Raw genomic sequence first — 22,985 nt, 5'->3', positions numbered from 1 at the left:
CTATCTAAACAATGAATTGCCCTAGTTGCATGAAAGACTTTGAGCTTTTTGCACTAATCTCAAGGTTTTTAATTTATTGAATTGTTTTGTTTGCTATGTAATTGATGAGTACCGTGTTTACAGGCCTGTTATGCTGCTGCAAGTAAGAATTTAACTATTCAGTTGTTAGTATGTATGACAATTAAACACTCTTGAAATAATCCTAGAACTGATTATTTGAATGACTAAACATGCCATTTGCAATTCTTGCTTTCCTTTAGTATCTTCTTATGCACATAAACTGTGTGGACATGAGAAAAAAATGGACATCTGCTTTTACTGTTTTAACACTGTAACAAAAATGAAGGAATGCATTCCCATTCTAATTTTACTGATTTCCTCAAAAGTGTTATAGCTGTAGCATGGCATTAATTACACTTATATTAGTTCCAACTATTTAAGACCATTTAAGTTTATGTAAATAATTATTTATATTTATTTTCCTTGAAGGAGACATTTCATCCAAATGAAGAGGAGGCCACAAATGGCATTGATTCACACGGTGTCTATTGCATTGCTGAAGAAACTTGGCTTGCACTGCAGATTTCAAAGTACCGGACGACCCACTGCTCCTCTTGGCTCCCGAATTTTATCTGATCCCAGCCGAGTGTTTGAGCACAATATGTGGTAAGAAGAAGGGACACAAACCAGGCTGCATTCATGTTGCTCACATAAAATCCTGTTAGAAGAAATATTACTTTAAAGTTGTTTATGATATTATTCAATTTTCTTATCACGCAAGATGATAGCGAAGCAATTAAAGACGATTGCCTCTGAAATTATTACTTTAATTTCAATTTCGGATTAAACGTATTTCTTAGTTGAAAAGTTCAGTGAGAAGACATGTAGTAATAAATTGTGGTGGTAGAACACTTGGATAAGACACTCGCAAACACAATTAAAACTTCATGTCAATTTGTTATGGAGCAAGACTGGTCTAAAATTTCACATGGCCAGATTTTATGTTTATATGTTTTTTTTTAAGATTTACAGAGTGGAAACAGGCACTTCAGCCCACAGAGTCCACGCTAACCAGTAATCACCCCGTACACTTACACTACCCTACACGTTGGAGTGTGGGAAGAAACTGAAGCACCAGGAGAAGACTCACACGGTCACAGGGAGAACGTATAAACTCAATATTGATAGCACCCGTAGTCAGGATTGAACCCGGGTCTCTGATGCTGTAAGGCAGCAGCTCTACCGCTGCTCCACTGTGCTGTCCCATTTCTTATCACTTATCTCTTAATGTGCAAAAACATTGACCAAAAAAAAAGACCATCTATTTTTGTAAAAACTCTTTTCCTTTCAATCGTCTATATTCTAGTCATGTACAGAATATAAAATGTCTAAATTATGAGTTTGTGGTATTCTTTTCTCTTAACAGTGGCAAACCTTAAGAAAATAAACTTTTTTTTCTCCAGGGATCACATGCAATGGACTCCAGAGCAGGAAGCTCTTGCTAGACAAAAAGCTGAAGAAAATTCTAGTGTTAAAGTCTCAATAGAAGAACAAGGTGAATAATGTTTTAATTGAACCTTTGAGATTTTTTTGGATGATACACCAAGTGGAAGACATTGATTCATAATTACACTATTTGTAACAGGAAAATGCTCATATGTTAAGGTAGACACAAAATGTTGGAGTAACTCAGCGGGACAGGCAGCATCTCTGGAGAGAAGGAATGGGCTTATTCTGCTCATATGCTAATGCCAATGAGGAAAAATATTGCTCTATTTTGATTTTCTAATTGAATTTAGGCCCAGATTACTTTTGCTGTAGGCAATGTAAAAATGAATTAACTCAACAAAATAATAGATGATATAATTATGTCAGAGGCTGAGAGACCTGATAGAACTATATAAAATTATGAGAAACATAGATACCTACCTCGGCTAGGCAGTCATTATCTTTTTCCCCAGGGTGGAAATGTCAAAGACCAGAGGGCACAATTTTAAGATGAAAGGAGAAGGGCAACGCAAGGTGTTTTTTACTCAGATGGTGGCGGATGATGGTAGTGGCATTCTGAAGGCTTTTGCATAGGTACATGGGTATGGTAGGATATGGATCACGTGTAGACAGAAGAGATTAATTTAAACTGGCATCATGTTCAACACAGACATTGTGAGCCGAAGCGTCTTTTCCTGTGCTGTACTGTTCTAGAAACATAGGTGCAGGAGTAGGAGCATTTGGCCCTTCGAGTCAGCATCGCCATTCAATATGGTCATGGCTGATCATCTAAAATCAGTACACCGTTCCTGCTTTTTCCCCCATATCCCTTGATTCCCTTAGCACTAAGAGCTAAATCCAACTTTCTCTTGAAAACATCTAGTAAATTGGCATTCACTACCTCTGTGGCAGAGCATTCCACAGATTCACAAATCTCTGGGTGACATTTTATTTTCCTCACCAATTTTTTAAAAGTGAAGGGGTCTGAATACTTTCTGAATGCACTGTAGATAGGTACATGAACAGGCAGGGGATAGAAAAATTTGAAAAAAAATTGAAAACAGGAGTTTAGAAATTTTTGCAAAGTAATTAACTGAAATATCACATTTACATAAGTATTCAGTCCCTTTGCTCAGTACTTAGTTGAGGCACCTTTGGCAGCGATTACAGCCTCACGTCTTCTTGGGTATGACATTACAAGCTTGGCACACCTGTATTTGGGTCATTTCTCCCATTCTCTGCAGATCCTCTCAAGCTCTGTCAGGTTGGATGGGGAGCGTCAATGCACCGCTATTTTCAGGTCCCTCCAGAGATGTTCGATCGGGTGCAAGTCCAGGCTCTGGCTGGGCCACTCAAGGACAATCACAGACTTGTCACAAAGCCACTCCTGCGTTGTCTTGGCTGTGTACCTAGGGTTGTTGTCCTGTTGGAAGGTGAACCTCTCCCCCCCCCCCCCCAGTCTGAGGTTCAGAACGCTCTGGAGCAGGTTTTCATCAAGGATCTCTCTGTACTTTGCTCCATTCATCTTTCCCTCGATCCTGACTAGTCTCCCAGTTCCTGCCACTGAAAAACATCCCCACAGCATGATGCTGCCACCACCATGCTTCACCGTGATGAGCGGTGCCTGGTTTCCTTCAGACGTGATGCTTGTCATTCAGGCCAAAGAGTTCAATCTTGGGTTCATCACACTAGAGAATCTTGTTCCCATGGTCTGAAAGTCCTTTAGGTGCCTTTTGGCAAACTCCGGGCGGGCTGTCATGTGCCTTTTATTGAGGAGTGGCTTCCGTCTGGTCATTCTACCATAAAGCCTGATTGGTGGAGTGCTGTAGTTGTCCTTCTGGAAGGTTCTCCCATCTCCATAGAGGAACTCTGGAGCTCTGTCAGAGTGACCATCAGGTTCTTGGTCACCTCCCTGACCAAGGCCCTTCTCCCCTGATTACTCAGTTTGGCCTGGCAGCTAGCTTTATGAAGAATCCTGGTGGTTCCAAAGTTCTTCCATTTAAGAATGACGGAGGCCACTGTGCTCTTCGGGACCTGCAATGCTGCAGAAATTGTATCATAACCTTCCCCAGATCTGTGTCTCGACACAACCCTGTCTTGGAGGTCTACGGACAATTCCTTCATCTTCACGGCTTGGTTTTTGCTCTGACATGCACTGTCAACTGTGGGACCTTATATAGACAGGTGTGTGCCTTTCCAAGTCATGTCCTATCAATTTAATTTACCACTGGTGGACTCCAATCAAGTTGTAGAAACATCTCAAGGATAATCAATGGAAACAGGATGAACCTAAGCTCAATTTTGAATGTCATAGCAAAGGGTTTGAATACTTATGTAAATGTGATATTTCAGTTATTTATTTTTAATTACTTTGCAAAAATTTCTAAACACCTGTTTTCACTTCTTCTTTCTGTGTTATTGAGTGTAGATTGATGATATAAAAAAAAGGAAAATAATCCATTTTAAAATAAGGCTGTAACGTAACAAAATGTGGAAAAAGTGAAGGGGTCTGAATACGTTCTGAATGCACTGTAAATGCCTCCAGAATGTTGCTATCATATCTGCTTCAGCCATCGCCCCTGGCAATGTTTAATTTAGTTTAGAGATACTGCATGGAAACATGCCCTTCGGCCCATGGTGTCCACAATGATAATCTCTCACTCGTTCACACTCGTTGCCAAAACTATCAGCAAAATTAGTGATTTTTAAAACAATAGAGATTTACATAGGATCATGATTTATGTTTCTCCGAGATTATTTATCCTGGCAGTGAATAGAAATGAAATTATTGCTATAAATTATTTTGGGAAAAATAATTTGTGGCCGTTAACAGAGATTCAAATGTCTCAAGATGTTTAGTTTACTAAAGAGAAGATCTGTGGAATTTCATTGCACTGCCAAGGGCAAAATACTTGCGTTTCAATGCCATTACAATTAATTCACAAAACATTCTCCCTCCTTGTGAATCTGATTGCATCTTTTCTTGAATCAACAACTGCCGACTCTTTAAATGAAATGAAAACTTGATTGCAAAATAAAGGTGCCGATGATAATTGGGAAAATGCTTTGCTTTCAAATCAGATTCTGGTGCCTGTTATTGCTCAATCTCAAGTGACAATGCATCACCTGGTCCACTCATGATTGGAGTCCTCTAAGCACTGCTAATTAATTCAGGTTAATTTAGTTTTGAGATACAGAGTAGAAACAGGCTCTTTGGCCCACTGAATCTGCACCAACCACGAGTTCTATCCTATACACTAGGTTCAATTTACAGAAGCCAATTAATCTACAAACCTGCCCGTCTTTGGAATGTGTGAGAAAACTGGAGCACTCGGGGAAAACCCACGCAGTCACAGGAAGAACATACAAACAGCACCCGTAGTCAGGATTGAACCCGAGTCTCTACCGCTGTTAGGCAGCAAATCTACCTCTACGCCACATATCATCTTTGGGTTGTATTCCTAACTGGAAAAATATGATTTGTATAATTTAATAATTTTGTTTAAATCTGCTTTAGATCTTTTTTGTAAATACATATTTTGTTTGATTGCACTGAATTTTTTCAGGTTTAGTTTATGAACTCGCCTTTCTGTAGCTTCCTAAATCCTTTCGACTAGTGATCACAGTTTCAAAATAGCCATACTGTGACAACAATAGATACATTTTGTTTTTCCTTTCTGTTTTTTTTTCTATAATTTTTTATACTACAGTCAAATACGATAAAGATGCCTGTAGTTACTGGAATGAATTCTACAGAGCTCACCAAAACAAATTCTTCAAAGATCGTAGATGGTTGTTCATGGAATTTCCCGAGCTCCTGCCACACAGAACACACGAGTGTAATGAAGTTGTCCTTGAACCGGAAAAGACTTCCATATTATTTTCTCCCGTTTGCTCGCAGATGCAAACAAAATTGGACAGTGTTAACAAGACCCATGCTGAACAGGCAGTTGAAACTGTGGAGAAAGCAGAATCTGTGCAGAGAACAAGGAAAACAAATGATGACATGAACTTGGAGCATAAAGGACAAGACTGGAAATGGATGGACAGACAAAAGAATCAAGGATATTTTCCTGGTATTGACTTCACCTTCAAAATATTTGAGGTATGTGTACAGAGCAAAAAAAAGGGCATTTGTATTGTCTGTATTTTTATTAGTTATAAATGTATACAAATCTACCAATACAGTAGTTTCTCACAACTTTGGTGACAATGCACTTCCAGATATGTGGGATCTAGCACCAAGTTGTCAATAGACGTACCATTTCTCTCCTTGTCTGTCATGCTATTATGAAGCAGATGCCAGTTGTTTGTAAAGGAATTGAGATAAAATTCAGACTAATTTAAATGTTTCCATTGAATTTCCATCCTTTTGGTGAGTTGGCGTTCAAATAGTTTGAGCTAGCAAAAATTATTTCTGTGCAGGAAAACTCCATTAAGAGTTTCTGATTTCCATCAGAAAACTCCTGGGTGAGTAGCAGGTTATAATTATTCAAGTTTCACCTATTTTTGGACAGATTATTTTGTATGCCATTTACAGGATATTTAAATTTGTTGTCATTATTTTACAAAATTAGTGTGAATAGAGTTTAAATTGAAAGCTTTTTTCAAAGGTGTTAATTGCATAAATAAATGGGCTATTAATTTGTAGTTCATATGTTGCACGTGGAGAGATCATTTTGAGGGTAGAAGAAAAATTTGTATTTTAAATGTTCTCGTTAATTGATCTGCACTCTAATAATTAAAAATGTGCTCACACCGTTTAACATCAGTGCTTGACCTTATATGTCCTATTCAAGTGAAGTTGCTGATTTGTGATTCTGTAGCCAGTCAATGAACAATCAAAGGGATTACTGAGACTACCCCTAACTTCACTCTTCCCCACTCTGCCTATATAGATTTCAGTGATGTTCAGGATGTGTGCAACACTTCCTTTCTCTTCACCCTCTATGAAGTAACTTACTGAAACATAGGTTGAACCTTTTAACTTTATGATTCAGGCTCTGCCTATTGAACCATAATATTTGACATTTATTTCGCAAGTGTAATTGTGCTACTTGCAATCTGCTGACCACAAAAAATAATACATTTATGCTTTTATGCTTGATTTGATATCATCAGGTTGGATGCGGTGCAGGAAACAGTGTTTTTCCTATCTTGAGTAAAATTCGGTAAGTAAAACATTAGGTCTAAACTTTTGAATTTTATTTACCTTCATTTAGAGTAGTAAATAATTGAAGAGTTTTATATTAGCAGGCATTGAAATATTAGGTTCATAAGGCATAGGGGCAGAATTAGACCATTCGGCCCATCAAGTCTGTTCCTGCCATTCGATCATGGCTGATCTATTTTTCCTTCTCAACCCCATTCTCCTGTATTCTCCCCTTAACCTTTGACACCCTTGGGCACTTTGCAATCCTCTACAAGGAAGAATGAATTCTCTACACAAAACACAAAGTACCAGAGGAACTCGGTATTATTTATTCTCTGTATCATATTACTTCACTTAACAATTATGCCATGATTGAAAAAAATTATTTTAAAAAGTAAACTTAACAATATATGACCACCAGGCGCGCCGGGGAGATGGCTGCTCTGCCGGCAGTCTGTTCGTATTTTCTTTTTTTTTTGTTATTTTTTAGTGCGTTAAAAGTTTGTTTTCATGTTCTTTGGTTTGTTTTATGAGGGCCGAGGGGATCGGGGGGAACTTTTTTTTCAAGCTCTTACCATCCCGGAGATGTGATCAATTTTCGGATCACATTCTCCGGGCTCTGCGGCCTACCATCGATGGAGCTGGAAGCCTCCTCGGACTGTCGTGAGCCCCACCGCGGGGCGCGGACTTAACATCGGAGCTGATCCCTTGCCTGGGATCGCTCCCACCGCGCGCGAACTCACCATCAAGGGCTCGCAGTCTCGGGTGAGGCCGAGTCGGGAGCTCCAACGACGCGGAAGGTTCTTCCGGCGAGGTTCGATCGCCCGGCGCGGGGGAGCTGACATCCCCCCCCGATGCAGGAGCTTGATCGCCTCAACGCTCTTGATGGCCCGAACCCTGCCGGCTACGGGGGTCAAGATCATCCAGTCAACGGGGGCTCGAGACCCACGACCGAGGAAGAACAAAAGGAAGAGACTTGAACTTTATTTCGCCTTCCATCACAGTGAGGAATGTGTAGGAGTCACTGTGGTGGATGTTCATGTTAAAATGTGTTTTTTTGAGTGATCTGTTGCTTTTAATTGTATGACGGACCTGGCCAATGAAATTCCTCGTATGTTGCAAAACATACTTGGCGACTAAAATGTGATTCTGATTCTGATAAGGAACAAACACACATTTTGAAAGCAAAATACAACAGAATATGTCAATCTGAAAAATAAGGCCCAAGGGTCTATTTCCATGCCGCATGAGTCTGACCCCAATTGCATAACGCAAAGTACAGGAGGAACTCATTGGGTCATTGGTGCATTAAATAAGAGACCTGAAAAATCAGTAAGATTGTTTTTGTGTTGGATGCATATTGTAAGCATTTCCTCGTGATTGATAATTACTGGCGAATAAGAAAAGTTTTTTTCTAAATTACCTGAAAATTAGTCTTCAAATGCTTATAACTGATGTTGTTACATATTAAATAGCAAAAGCTGGCTTGATTTCACTATATTTTCAGGGCTTGTATTTCTTATTTTCTTTGGTTTGAATTTTTTTTATTTTTTTAATGGTGCATTGGCAACCAGATCACCATTAATTAGTCAGTGGTTTATGTCTACATTTTGAAAGCTATTTTCTATATTCTTGAATCAAATGAAAATGTAATTTTTGCATGATTAATGGTATTAATGGAAAATTAAAAAAAAATCTGAGTTGGCCTTCGGTTTAGTTTAGATTGATTTAAAAATTGAAAAACAAATCTCTGTGGATGATAGATTTTTATTGTGAAGTCTGCATTTTGTTTTGCAAGATGTGTTTGATACCTCGCCCTCAAGATGCAGATGCACAAGGGAAATGGGGGGTGGGTGACAGCCGAGGTACAGTTTGGCCCACTGTTCACCATTATATGCAGCTGCTACTCCTCGCCTCAACCATTTGTAATGGTTTTAAAGCATGTAGCTTCCAAATATTATTTTAGCTTGCATCAGATTTGGTACATAAACTGTAGGACCAAGGATCTGTTCCTGTGCTGTACTGTTCTATGTTCTATATTCAAATGATTGTGCAGCACAGTGGTGCAGCTGGTAGAGTCACCGTCTCACACCACCAGAGACCCAGGTTCAATCGTCACGTTCGGTGCTGTTTGTGTAGAGTTTCCACATTCTCCCTATGACCACGTGGGTTCTGGGTGCTCCGATTTCCTCCCACATCTCAAATATGTGTGGATTTGTGAGTTAACTGGCAAAATTAACTGTAAAATTGCCCCTAGTGTGTAGAGAGTGGATGCGAAAGTGGGTTAACATAGAACTAGTGTGAACAGGTGATTGATGGTTGGCATGGCTCAGTGGATTGAAGGGCCTGGTTGCATGTTTCTGTCAATTCCATTTCATTCAACTCGAGCTCCTTGTTGTGCATGGTTGTTACTAAACAGATTTCAATGCTATAAATTTATGAAATAATGAGGAAATGACCATGCAGTAAATCAGGACAGATAAGTTAAAGTAATATAGAAAATTACATCAGGGAATTTAGTTAAGAAACTAATAGAGCAGACAAGCAAATTTCATTTTGTGAACTTTTTCCACTGGGAAAGCTGTTCCTCATCTCATTCCTTGTTACCTTGTTTTCCACTGATTTCTTTGAGGTGATTATAATTTCCTATTAAAAGGATGGAATGCTATTCTGTATTGCAAGAGAAGAAGAGTTCAAGAGGATGTTTAAATGTCATATGCACTGGGACTGGAACGGGAATTCTTTCTTGCTGCATCTTTATAGGTACATTACATGCTACAACACAACAATAAATATACAACAAATGATGTAATTCTGGCTAAACCATACCATAACAGTACAGGCATGTATTGTCCTTTCGCTGACTGGTTAGCACACAACAAAAGCTTTTCGCTGTACCTTGGTACACATGACAGTAAACTAAACTAACTAACTAACAGAGTGCAACCTTAATAGAGGCAGAGTGCATCGTAAATTGATCCTGAGCTAGGGTTTGGCAGGGTAGTTCAACAACCTAGCAGTTGATGGGAAGAAACTGTTTTTGAACCTGGGGGTAACGGTTCTCAGGCTCCTGCCTCTTATTCCTAATGGTGGCAGCATGATAAGCATGTTCTGCACCATTCAAACAGATTTGAATCTCCTTGATTACTTTGATTCATAGTTACCTAATATTAACCCAACAATCATCAGCTATAAGTTTATTCACGTTCTTTATGGCTAGCATCATAGAATAACATTGCATGTAGACCACAGGAAGCCATTCTGGCCAGCTGCTCATTGTCAATGTTTATGCTGAATGTGAATTTCAAGTCTTTTTGTATCTAGACTAGACCTATCAATTTCACTCTATTCCCTTTCCCCCTGTTTGTCTAACTTGTTAAATACATCTGTGCAACTTGCCTCGATAGTGGACAGTCCAACATTATAACCTCTCCTTAGGTAGAGATATCTTCTGAACTTTATATTAGATTTCTTAGTGACCATTTTATATTGCCTGAAGAAGGGTCCCAACCTGAAACATCACCTATCCATGTTCTCTTGAGATGCTGCTTGACTTGCTGAGTTACTACAGCACCTTGTGTCTCTTTTTTATATTGTCGGTGGTACCGTTTTACCTTATGGATAATATTATTTTCTTAACATGCATCCGTCAAATAATTTATTCATCTTAAAAATTTGGAGAGAGGTCAATCCTCACTACCCCTTTGCCGTAATGACTTACACTTGGTAGTGCCCCTTATCACTGAGCCATGTTATGTAGCTAGTCATTTAAATTCAAAACTTTATGACTAACCTGGAATTGTATTGTACTACATTTGCATTTTTTAAATCGTTTTTTTGAAGAGATTGTTAGGTAAATGGGTGAAACTTCATAGAGTAATATGAATTTGGGCGGCACAGTGGTGCAGAGGTAGAGTTGCTGCCTTACGGTCCCAGAGACCCAAGTTCAATCTTGACTATGAGTGCTGTCTATACGGAGTTTGTACGTTCTCCCTATGACCACATGGGTTTTTCTCTGGCAACTCTGGTTTCCTTCCACACTCCAAAGATGTACAGGTTTGTAAGTTACTTGGCTTCTGTAAATTGCCCCTAGATTGTAGGATAGAACTAGTGTGCGGGTGCTTGCTTGTCAGCATAGATTTGGCGGACCGAAGGGCCTGTTTACATGCAGCATCTCTAAAGTCTAAAATTTAAGGAAATGGAAGAAATTGATAATTTTTTCCCATCATTACAGAGATTCCAGTACATTCCTTTATTGTTGTGATTTTTCAACACATGCCGTGCATCTGGTGACGGTAGGCACATGAATTGTTTTCTCTTCATTTCTTTTAATATAAACTTTTGAAATGTGTTGATTTGTCTTTGAATATCAAAATTATGCCTTGTGAGATTAACATTTTTTTATCATTATGTTGGCCAAGTTTATACTAAAGTTTGCACAGTGGCACAGCTTGTAAAGCCACAGTCTCACAGTGCGAGTGACCCGGCCTCGATCCTGACCTCCGGTGCCGTCCATGTGGAGCTTCCATGTTCTCCCTGTGACCGTGTATGTTTTCCTCTCACATCCGAAAGATGTGTGGCTTTGTAGTTTAATTGGCCTCTGTAAATTGCCCTTAATCTGTAGGGAGTTGATGAGAAAGTGAGATAACATAGAATTAGTATGAACATGGTGATTGATGGCCAACGTGGACTCGCTGGGCTTGAGGGCGTGTTTTCATTCTGTATCTCTAAATTAAACACAACTTTAAATAATTAAATAAATCAATACGATTTAAATTAAAAAAAAGAAAGATGCAGAAGCATGAAAATAGTTTTGATTTTTGTAACATGCAAATAGTACAATTTGCTTCTTTGATTCCTAATTGTCATGTCTATACTTTATAAATGAGTACTGTTTTCATCAATATGAATTATATCTTACTAATTTAGCTGTAATAGTATTGCCTTTATTCATCTAGTTCTTCATCATCTCTCTGTAGTGTCACCCTTTATACAATGCATCCCAGTGTCATGCCTTTGTTCATGATATGTGTGATGAAGCAACTTCCACTTACCCGTTTCCAGATGGAAGTATTGATGTCATTCTCCTTGTATTTGTGCTTTCTTCTATTCATCCAGAAAGGTAGGTAAAGGGGAAGAGCAATGAGAAATATCTTCAGATTATTTGAGTTTATTTAAATAAACTCGAGTTGATATCCAACATGCTACATTTTAATTTAGATCGTCATAACATTTCAGTACATATATAAATTTATGAAAAGTACATGATGTATGAGAAATATATTGCAGTAAATATTATTTAGCAGTAATTTTACTACATCACACATTTTGCATTTGTTTGATACCCGGTGCAACGACCCACAAAGACATCCATAAATATTTTTCCGAAGCATTAAAAGGTAATAATTGCAGAGTATATTATATGGGATGATTTGTGACAGGAATTAAATAATGATAATGCCACTTGGACAAAAAGGAAGAATCTAACAAAGCTTTGGGTTTGGAGAGTATTTTTGTAGATTTAAATGAAACAATAAATTACCAAAACTACTTCTGGTTTCTTGAACTTGGTGCTCTTTTTATGCTTCACCATCGGTGGATTCTTGAGAAATCTACAGCTTGTACTGTAAATCCATCTGCTGTAAAATTATTATTTATCTTTTTCCATTACCAAGAATTAAATACCCGACTAAAATAAATAATGTTATCAAAATAATAAATCACAAAAGTCAATTAAAGATGCTAGGAAATGGTTTTTAAGATCGAAAATGTTGGAAATCAATCTAAAATAAATGTTATTCATGACATTAAATTTATCCAGCATTCACTTCCAGACTTTGATTATGGTGCATGTGTTTGTGTGTGTGTGAAGATTCTGCAGGTTTTCAAATTATTCAGTGATTTTCTTTTTTCTGTACCACGTGATTGGATCCTGGCAGCAGGCTTGTCTCTTTAATTTATAAGATTGCCTTTATTTGGCCACTGTGGAACAGTCGGTAACATTGGTAGCAAAGGGCATGCAGAGGAAAGATGAAATATAGCAGCTAGCACACCCACACTATATTCTGCCAGTGATAAAAATCCTTTGTCATAGGCTCCTTTTGAGTTATAAATGTACAGTACATCACCAACAGAATGACATTTGCATTCAGCTTCTCCAGTTAAATCACCAAATGATACTGGTTTATTTATTTCAAATCTTTATGTGAAAAGGAAGAAAATTATTGGTATGACCCTGCATTAGTAATCTTTGAATCTGATCATTGCGTAGTTCTCAAGGTGAACTATTCTGCACTTATTTTGCTTTAACAATGTCTTGCTGAGATTTTTGACACTTTATAGATTATTGCAAATTCAATGCATTCTCTATTGGCCATGATTTAAAAAATGTTATCATGCAGAATATAACTGATCTTTACAAGTAAGTGGAATTATGTTAAAATACAGTTTTGAACTATAATGCTTTTGAACAAAGAAAAACCCTTAGTTTGATACCAAAAATGCGAGTCCTATAATGTTGAGTTTATATTGTATTTGTTTAACTATATGCGTGTACACAAAAGCACAATTTTATTCTTGTAGTGTAGATACTTCAGCCATGTCTTGCCCACTATATGCATCCTCAAGTAACCCTCTTGTTAATCTCCATCTTAAGTTTTCTCTGTATGCCTCTGCATGAGGCTTATTTTGAGTTGTTCGTGGTACTGGCTTTGACAGTGTTTGTGTGGGTGTCTTTCCAAAAAGTAATCAATGGTTAGAGTGCACAAGAAGTTAACTATTCAATCAAGAGATGGACAGGCTTATTGGCTAAATGTCTGCACTTCCAAACATTGGGGTTTCAATTGCATTGATCATTTCCCCTGAAAAAACGGCTACGGTACAATTCTGGCAGGTCTGTTTACAATTAGCAGTTAGTTCACTTTTATTAATTGCCCATTTATTCCTTTGAGGATTTAAAAACAAAACCTAGAACAAGTCTGCAATATAACATTACCTATTTAGAGATGCTAAGTCCACAGTGCTGTTTGAACAAATGATTACTTTTGCATTTTAAAAAGCTTTGGCCAAACATGGTATTAGGTAATAAAAAGGAAATGGAGATGCTGATTTATACCAAAGATGCACAAAAATGCTGGCGAAACTCAGAGGGTCAGGCAGCATCTCTGGAGAAAATTGGTAGGTGATGTTTCGGGTCGGGACCCTTCTTCAGACTGATTGATGGTATTACAGTCCCCTCCATAATGTTTTGGACAAAGACCCATCACTTATTTACTTGACTCCGTACTCCACAATTTGAGATTTGTAATAGAAAAAAATCACATGTGGTTAAAGTGCACATTGTCAGATTTTATTAAAGGGTATTTTTATACATTTTGATTTCACCATGTAGAAATCACAGCAGTGTTTATACATAGTCTCCCCGTTTCAATGCACCATAATGTTTCGGCCACATGGCTTCACATGCGTTTGTAATTGCTCAGGAGTGTTTAATTGCCTCCTTAATGCAGGTATAAGGGAACTCTCGGCACCTAGTCTTTCCTCCAGTCTTTCCATCACCTTTGGAAACTTTTATTGCTGTTTATCAACATGAGGACCAAAGGTTGTGCTAATGAAAGTTAAATAAGCCATTATGAGACTGAGAAGCAAGAATAAAACTTTAGAGAGACATCAGCCATACCTTAGGCTTACCAAAATCAACTGTTTGGAACATCATCAAGAAGAAAGAGAGAACTGGTGAGCTTACTAATCGCAAAGGGACTGGCAGGCCAAGGAAGACGTCCACAACTGATGACAGAAGAATTCTCTCTATAATAAAGAAAACCTCCCAAACACCTGTTCAACAGATCAGAAACACTCTTCAGGAGTCAGGTGTGGACTTGTCAATGACCACTGTCCACAGAAGGCTTCACAAACAGAAATACAGAGGCTACACTGTAAGATGCTAACCACTGGTTAACTGCAAAAATAGGATGGCCGAGTTACAGTTTGCCAAAAAGTACTTAAGTTCTGGAAAAAGGTCTTGTGGACAGATGAGACGAAGATTAACATATCAGAGTGATGGCAAGAGCAAAGTATGGAGGAGAGAAGGAACTGCCCAAGATCCAAAGCATACCACCTCATCTGTGAAACACGGTGGTGGGTGTGTTAAGGCATGCGCATGTATGGCTGCTGAAGGCACTGGCTCACTTATCTTCATTGATGATACAACTGCTGATGGTAGTAACATAATGAATTCTGAAGTGTATAGACACATCCTATCTGCTCAAGTTCAAACAAATGCCTCAAAACTTATTGGCCGGCAGTTCATACTACAGCAAGACAACGATCCCAAACATACTGCTAAAGCAACAAAAGAGGTTTTCAAAGCTAAAAAAATGTCAATTCTTGAGTGGTCAAGTCAATCACCCAATCCGAACCCAATTGAGAAAACTGAAGGGGACTAGCCCCCAAAACAAGCATAAGCTAAAGATGGCTGCAATACAGGCCTGCCAGAGCATCCCCAGATAAGACACCCAGCAACTGGTGATGTCCATGAATCGCAGACTTCAAGTAGTCATTGCATGCAAAGGATATGCAACAAAATACTGAACGTGACTACTTTCATTTACATGACATTACTATGTCCCAAACATTATGGTGCCCTGAAATGGCGGGACTATGTATAAACACGGCTGTAATTTCTACATGGTGAAACCAAAATGTACAAAAATGGCCTTTATTAAAATCTGACAAAGTGCACTTTAACCACATGTAATTTTTTTTTTTTCTATTACAAATCTCAAATTGTGGAGTACAGAGGCAAATAAATAAATGATGGGTCTTTGTCCCAAATATTATGGAGGGCACTGTAGGTTGTATTAATAGAGCTATTTAATTTGAAACAATACCATTTTGTCTTTGTACAAAGCATTTGTTTGATGGACATAATGGAATCCAGTTTTGATCCTACCATATGGTGAATGATATATCAAGCTAAAGATTTGATGATGGACTACAGTTTAAACAATGTTGGTTCCTCCGATAATTGAAAGAGACAGGATTGTTTCATTTTAAAGGTGCAAGAACTTCAGGAGATTCATGAGGAGTTTGTAAATTGGTTGAAGAGGTAGTTGTGTTTCTACTGACAAATTATTTCAGTTTGACAAATTAGGGAAGATCAGGTTGTGCATATAAATCGCATTAGAATTGGGTCAGGTTAGATAATAACCAGTGAAACAAGCTGCCGGTTCATGTGTAGGAAAAGTCTCGACCCGAAACGTCACCCATTCCTTCTGTCCAGAGATGCCTGTCCCGCTGAGTTAAGGCCCTATCCCACTTTTCCGAGTTACTCACAAACTCTCCCAAGTTTTCCCCTTGATTCGAATTAGGGGAATGTCAGGTAATGTTAGGCCCGTAGGAGTCCGTTGATTCGAACTCGGGGCCATAGGAACTTGGGGGTAATGTCGGTAGCGAAAAATGCCACGTAGGAAATGTTCTCCGTTCGAATCAAGGGAAAAACTCGGGAGAGTTTGTTCTACATAGTGGCTCGTTACCAATGCCATCCATAGGAACTGCTCTGGGGCATCAGGGGTGGTAAGTCGGGAACGCATTTTTTCAACGCTCATGCTGAAAAAAGCGCTGTCTGTCCACAAGGACTTTTCAAAAAAACTGTTCTCCATCCGAGTTCGAATTGCCGAAGGGGAGGAAACTTCTTTCCGGCCGCTGTCAGTTACTGAACAACGTAACTCGGGAAAATCACCCCCCCCCCCGGGATAGGGCCTTTTCAAGGGAGATCCAGCATTTTGTCTCTGTTTACACTACCTGACAATTAAAATTGAATCTGAATCTGTTCATAGGGCCTTTACCAGCATTTTGTGTCACCTGCCGGTTCATGTAGTTCAACCAGGGGAAATGTCGGGGGAATGTGACAAACATTATTTTAGGTTAGTTTAGAGATACAGCATGGTAACGAACCCTTCGGCATACCGAGCCCACCACAACCATTGATCCCATTTTCTCGTCCACTCCGTGCACTCTGTGGGGCAATTTTCAATGACCAAATAACCCAAAACCTGCATGTCTTTGGGAGAACGTGCAAACTCCACACTGAGAGCATTCAAGGTCAGGATCAAACCCGTATTTCTGGCATCACCAGACAGTAGCTCTACCAGCTGCGCCACTGTGCTGCTATCTGGTAAACCAGATGATAAATTCGCAGAATCTCAAAATAGTCGGTATGCCGTCCAACTACATTTTATTGTGTTATGAAAATAACAAGATTATTCATCTCATTGTGGCTTGGGTGATAATTTATTACTGCCCTCTGAATCTCAAAACAAAATGTTGTAGTTTTCGTTTTCCATTGTTTTGCAACATCCGTTTAGGAGTTTTAGTTCACCTTGTTACTTGCCTTGCCGAAGGCAGTGGGCGATGTGCAGGAACTTCCTTGTTGTTAAGATAGATATAGATATGCCATTTATTGTCACTATACATGTACAAGGAAATTAAAAGCTGCTCGTACTCAGTGCATACATATAATTTAGTACAAAAAACAAGAAACAGAAAACAAAAACAGAAGGGGGGGGGGGGATAGGTGCACAATTCTGTGGCGCTATATACATATATACAGATGGAAGTCCGGGTGTTGGGCTGTGAAGTCAGTGCATGTGTGAATTTGAATTAAGAGTAGTTATAATTTTCGGAAAACAACTATTCCTGAGTCTATTTGTCCTGGATTTGATGCACCTATAGCGCCTTCCAGAGGGCAGCAGGTCGAACAGTCCAAACGCAGGATGGGAGCTGTCTTTGATGATATTCTTTGCCCTGCTAAGGCAGCGGGAGGTGTAGATGTCCATCAGGGAGGGGAGAGGGCAACCAATGATCTTCTGTGCTGTCAAATAGTAAAATAGAGAGAAATCCAAGGCACATGTTGATAATTTTAACAATGAATGAAGTTTAACAACTAGAAAATGCCAGAAACACCAGCTAGTTAGCATCAGTGGAAAGAGAAAAAGCTATCATTTCAGGCTGAAGATCGTTCAATAGAATTGGGAAAGAGATAGATTGTAGAAGAGTGTCGTCCCAGAGCATGGTCTATTAATTTCCATCCATAGAAGCTGCCTGACCCATTGAGCTTCTCCAACACCTTGTATTTTGCACTAGATTCCAGCATTTACAGTTCCGCGTGTGTCAGGTGCGAAAATAATACATTTTAATCGCAAAGTAAGTTGGGTGGAATGGGCGGAACAAAATGAATATTTGCGAAAGGCTGAGACCAAATGAATAAATGTGACAACTAGGATAGGATTATGCTTATTTTTTCTTTCATGTGCCACTACACTAATAACAAGATTGTGGGACTTGCCCAGCAGGCCAAACAAGTGACTCACTGCTTCACCTGCAAATTATGTTTGGCTTCGTTGATGCTGGGCAAGTAAAAGATGGAAGCATGGTGATTGCGATTCATCTGCAATGACATAAGAAATAGATGGGTGAGGCAGCATCTATGGAGTGAAGGAATAGGTGACGTTTCGGGTCGAAACCCTTCTTCAGATTGATGTGGGGGGGGGGGGGAGGCGGAGGCAATAGGCTGTGGGAAAGCTGGGAAGGGGAGGGGAAGGAGGGACAAGGCTAGGACTACCTGAAATTGGAGAAGTCAATGTTCATACTGCTGGGGTGTAAACTACCCAAGCAAAATATGAGGTGCTGCTCCAGGAACCTCTCTGCCTCATCTGGAAACAGAAAGGTCTTCGGGGGAGGGGTGAAGTGCTGAGTACCGTGAGAAGGGGGTAAAAACTGCAACAATCGCCAAGCCTACATTTGACGCCTAGAGCCTGCTTCTTGGAGGAGGGCCTCTGCTTCACCTGGAAAGACTGCTTGGGTCTTCCTGCCCCTCCCCCTTCTTCCCCCCCCCCCCCCCCCCATATCAGTCAGAAGAAGAATGTCGACCCGAAACATCACATATTCCTTCGCTCCATTACCCGCTGAATTTCTCCAGCATTTTTGTCTACTTTTGGTTTTTCCAGCATCTGCAGCTTTCTTAAACATAAGAAATAGATGGAGTTGTTTCCAGGAGATACAAGGAACTGCAGCTGCTGGTTTACAAAGAAAAGACACAAAGTGCTGTAGTAACTCAGCAGGACTGGCAGCATCTCTGGCGAACGTGAAATGATTTTGACATTTCGGGTCTCGGATCCAGCACATCGTGTCCTATAATTTTTAGTTTAGAGATACAATATGGAAAAGGCCCTTCGGCCCACCGAGTCCACCCTGACCATCGATCACCAGTTCACACTCGTTCTATGTTATCCCACTTTTTCATATACTCCCTCCACTTGAGGGGCAATTTACATAGACCAATTAACCTACAAACCCGCACGTCCTTGTGGGAGGTAACCTGACCACCCGGAGGAAAATCGTGAATTCACAGGGAGAACATGCAAACTACACACAAACATCGCCAAACGTCAGGATTGAACCTGGGTCTCTAGTGCTGTGAGGCAGTAGCTCTACCAGTTGCACCACTGTATCACCCATTCTGCCACTGTGCGGCAATAAATGATTTATTTAAACCTAGTGTAGTTGTAATAGTGATTATGTTGGGCATGGAATTCAGAAACATGCTTAGGATTTTAGTTAAAATAGGATTTTTATCTCCTCGCAACAAAGAAAAATTGGATCGGAACCTGTCTGGAAATGACACCATTTTTCCTCATAACCATCAAGATGTTTATGACTTTGACATAAATGCAGAAATCCCCAAATCCCACCAACCTAAAATCTCTAGACTGCAGGTTCTGAATTTTAGCATTTAGCATTGTCTGAAGAAGGGTTTTGGCCCGAAACGTTGCCTATTTCCTTCGCTCCATAGATGCTGCTGCACCTGCAGAGTTTCTCCAGCATTTTTGTGTAACCTCTGAATTTTAGCAGTTGTATTTACCCACTGTATATTTTTTAATTAGAACAATTGCATTGTTTAAAGGCTACGCAAGTGCTAATGTTTTAGATACAAATATTAAATTATTAATTGGTCAGCTTGTGCATGATTAACAGACTTATTTCTTTGCCTCCAGGATGCAGATGGTAATAAATAGATTGAGCAAGTTACTCAAACCTGGAGGAATGATATTGTTTCGGGATTATGGTAGATATGATTTGTCTCAGCTTAGATTGAAGAAAGGTAATGTCAAAGTCTTTGCCTGAAATGTATTTTATTTGATGATCACATGCTCATTTTGTGGTCATATTTTTCTTTCTAAAAATCTATTTTACTGTCTTTCCTGAGTAGTGACTCAGGTCATGCGCAACTCCATGACAAACGTCCCAGAAAATCATGACGATTGTGAGTAAAGGTTACAATTTTCATTCAGATAGTGAAGGATTTATACGTGGGTTCCACCAGGAGGTGATGGGGAAGATTAACATCAACTATTCTCAGAAGGGATTCAAAATTCTTTTATGTGTAGGAATTCCTTCTCTCCAGAGATGCTGTCTGTCCTGCTGAGTTACTCCAGCATTTTTTGTCTACCCAGAATTATTTTAATTTCTGCTCATCACTAAAGACTGGAATGATTTATTTCTAATCCGTAACGGTTAATAATCTTCAACAAATTCAGTTACTGCCTGCTTTAAACTGCAAGAGTGTACTGATCCATTGTTCCATAGACACAAATCAAATATAAATAATGAAAGTTATTTATCCATCAGTGTCTGGATTTCTGTCGTCTTGATGACTGTCTTCTTTTAAGAATAGCACTGTTATTCTCAACTGGTCCAAGTACAATCTCCCCATTTTCATATGACCATAAAACATAGGAGCTGAATTAGGCCATTCAGCCAATTTATTTCCCCTCTCCGCCCCATTCTCCTACCTTCTCCCCATAATCTCATAATCCTAATAATATTGCAGCATGTAAATGAAACACCAGGTATTGTGCTCAGAGTTGCAAGGCAACGTCCTTTCCAACCGATAGCTTAACTGCAAAATACAAAACATTTTTGTGATGTGCAGGGATTGCATTCGCAATACTTGTATGTATGATTGGAAAAAAGCAAGTTCAGCATTTCATCTTATCATAATGCATCACGGTTACAAGGTTGAGGTCAGTTTATTGTCACATGTACCAATTAAGGTACAGTGAAATTTGAGTTTCCAAGGCATCAAAATTTAGCTTCCAAACAATGGCTGTTCATCACCAAATATGGTTAGATGGCGAGGACTATTCACCTAGCCTATGAACTTGCCTGCTTTCTATTTGGATGACAATTACTTAACAGACTTTATTAAAATTAATCATTTTACCAGTGTGCAAAAGAGTAAAAAGTGTTTAACTGTCATGTGTACTGACATCGGAACAGTGAAATTCTTACTTGCAGGAGCATAGTTAACACAAAACATAGATAACATAGTCAATAAAAAACATATATATATATTTAAAAACCCCAGTGTTCGTGCAAAAATCCTCGTCCTTAGTGCAACCAAGACGGTTCCTAGTTAGTTAGTGTTTAAGAGCCTAATGGTTGTTTTGAATGGTTGTTCATGAACTGGGTTGTCATGGTTTTCAGATTTGAATCTGCTGTTTCCTAATGGGAATATACACATTGAACTAAAATATTATCCACCATATTTTCAGTTTAATTTCAAACCTGCTAATAATTACATTCTTTTTCTCAGGTCGTTGTTTGTTTGGAAACTTTTATGTACGAGGGGATGGTACTTGTGTCTACTTCTTTACTAATGGTATGAATGCTATCAGACAACTTTAAACCATAACGTTCAATCAGGAATGTTATAATTAAAATTTTATTTCATAACTAAAGAAATCTGCAGTTTCCACAAAAAAAATGTGTGAAATTTGTGGACGTCTTTATTTATGAAAAGGTCATAAATTAATTGACACCTTGCCTGCCTGTGGAATAAGTATAGAGTCACTAAATATTCTATAAATATTCTATAACTATTATATTGTCTGATAGTGGAAGTGAGATTCTGTAAACACCTAATAGGAGTGCAGGCTATTTTAAATCTCTAATATTTGAGCTGTCTATCCAATTTCTTTGCATGGGACTGATAGAAATGTTCAGACACCTTCTAGAGAATGTCATTCATGGGAACATTTTGCTCTAAACAGAATACTCGTATCATATCATTTATATCATATGTCACAGAGCAAAAGTGCTGAGCCAGATTGTACTAACCTGGATTTGCTTTCCGAAATACACCTATGCTAGTATTTACCTGCCTTTAATCTTTAGTCTATCTTTAATCTGCCTTTAATCTATCTTTAATTGGACCTTACTGGACTTTATCTTGCGCTGAACTTTATTCCCTTTATCCTCTATCTGTACACAGTGGACGGCTTGATTGTAATCATGTTTAGTCTTTCTGCTGACTGGATAGCACACAAGATAAAATTATTTCACTGTAACTTAGTGCGTGTGCCAATAAACAAAACGATCCAGTCCAGCTGCAGAGATCACAGACACGCAGACCAGTCATACATCAGAGTCAAGCAGCATTGTCCAAGTGCCAACCAACCTTGAGCAGTGAAGGTTTCTTGCAATACTTAGCCACTTCACTGTGTTACGATGTTAATATTCACATAGTGAACGGAATTTTTTAAATGCCCTTTGCAGTGATGTTGAAAATCAGATCGCTGCGTGAGTTTCTTTTCTGTTCCTGCTCATAGTAATTTTTGACCAGTTCACAATTTTATGTGTAGACACAGAATATATTTCAGCCTGACTGCTAATTAAAGCATCTTATTGTTATAATCAATTTTTATTGAACATGTTTTCTTTTACAGAAGAGATTGCACGTATATTCATCTCGGCAGGTTTGAAAGAAGTTCAAAATGTAATGGATCGACGACTCCAAGTTAACCGCAAAAAGAAAGTTGCAATGCATCGTGTTTGGGTGCAATGCAAATACCAAAAACCATTCACAAAAGATTTACATTAAAGTTGCAGATATTTTTTAGATTTCCTTAAATTAATATTGCTAGTGTCTTTGGCTTTGCACTGTGCAGTATGGCGGTTACATCCCTCCTTTGAATTGGCAAGTGATACAAAAGTTTCTATTTGATATTCTTGATGTATAGGTCCATTTCACTTTTGAATTCAAAAAATACATGAGTGTACTGAATTTTCTAAATGTTAGAGATGTTTTCCTAAACAGTCTATAGAGATGCACAGAGTCTCAATGGATCAATTTTGCTTTTATGGTCACATGCAAATGCACAGTGAAATTATGTTCTTACATACAATCCGGTATAGTATTGCCCCCCCCTCCCCCCCCCACTGGCCAGCAATATTGGGATTGGTGGAGAGATGGAATGTTGTGTTGGGGGACCAACCACCCGTATGA

General features: G+C 38.9%; 1 protein-coding gene across 9 annotated transcripts in view; it reads left to right on the top strand.

Annotated features, from left to right (window-relative positions):
* mettl8 (methyltransferase 8, methylcytidine) overlaps nt 1-22,763 on the top strand; it is a 94,090-nt gene extending 71,327 nt beyond the window's left edge. For 7 of the 9 annotated variants that reach the window (XM_055638038.1, XM_055638035.1, XM_055638036.1 and 4 more), the window contains 10 exons: nt 490-666; nt 1,464-1,555; nt 5,199-5,593; nt 6,610-6,659; nt 10,875-10,935; nt 11,620-11,762; nt 19,693-19,799; nt 19,908-19,961; nt 21,294-21,359; nt 22,426-22,763. In XM_055638038.1, the coding sequence (XP_055494013.1) occupies nt 490-666; nt 1,464-1,555; nt 5,199-5,593; nt 6,610-6,659; nt 10,875-10,935; nt 11,620-11,762; nt 19,693-19,799; nt 19,908-19,961; nt 21,294-21,359; nt 22,426-22,580 (1,300 nt within the window). In that variant the 3' untranslated portion in view covers nt 22,581-22,763. The remainder of the gene's footprint in view (nt 1-489; nt 667-1,463; nt 1,556-5,198; nt 5,594-6,609; nt 6,660-10,874; nt 10,936-11,619; nt 11,763-19,692; nt 19,800-19,907; nt 19,962-21,293; nt 21,360-22,425) is intronic. The other 2 variants (XM_055638033.1, XM_055638041.1) reach the window with 2 other exon arrangements.
* Nucleotides 22,764-22,985: the final 222 nt, after the last annotated feature.

Source organism: Leucoraja erinacea, chromosome 7, assembly GCF_028641065.1.
Source record: "Leucoraja erinacea ecotype New England chromosome 7, Leri_hhj_1, whole genome shotgun sequence".
In the NCBI taxonomy this organism is placed as follows: Eukaryota; Metazoa; Chordata; class Chondrichthyes; order Rajiformes; family Rajidae; genus Leucoraja; species Leucoraja erinaceus.
The sequence above is the reverse complement of the archived record's forward strand: the minus strand, read 5'-3'. Positions and strand labels throughout refer to the sequence as shown.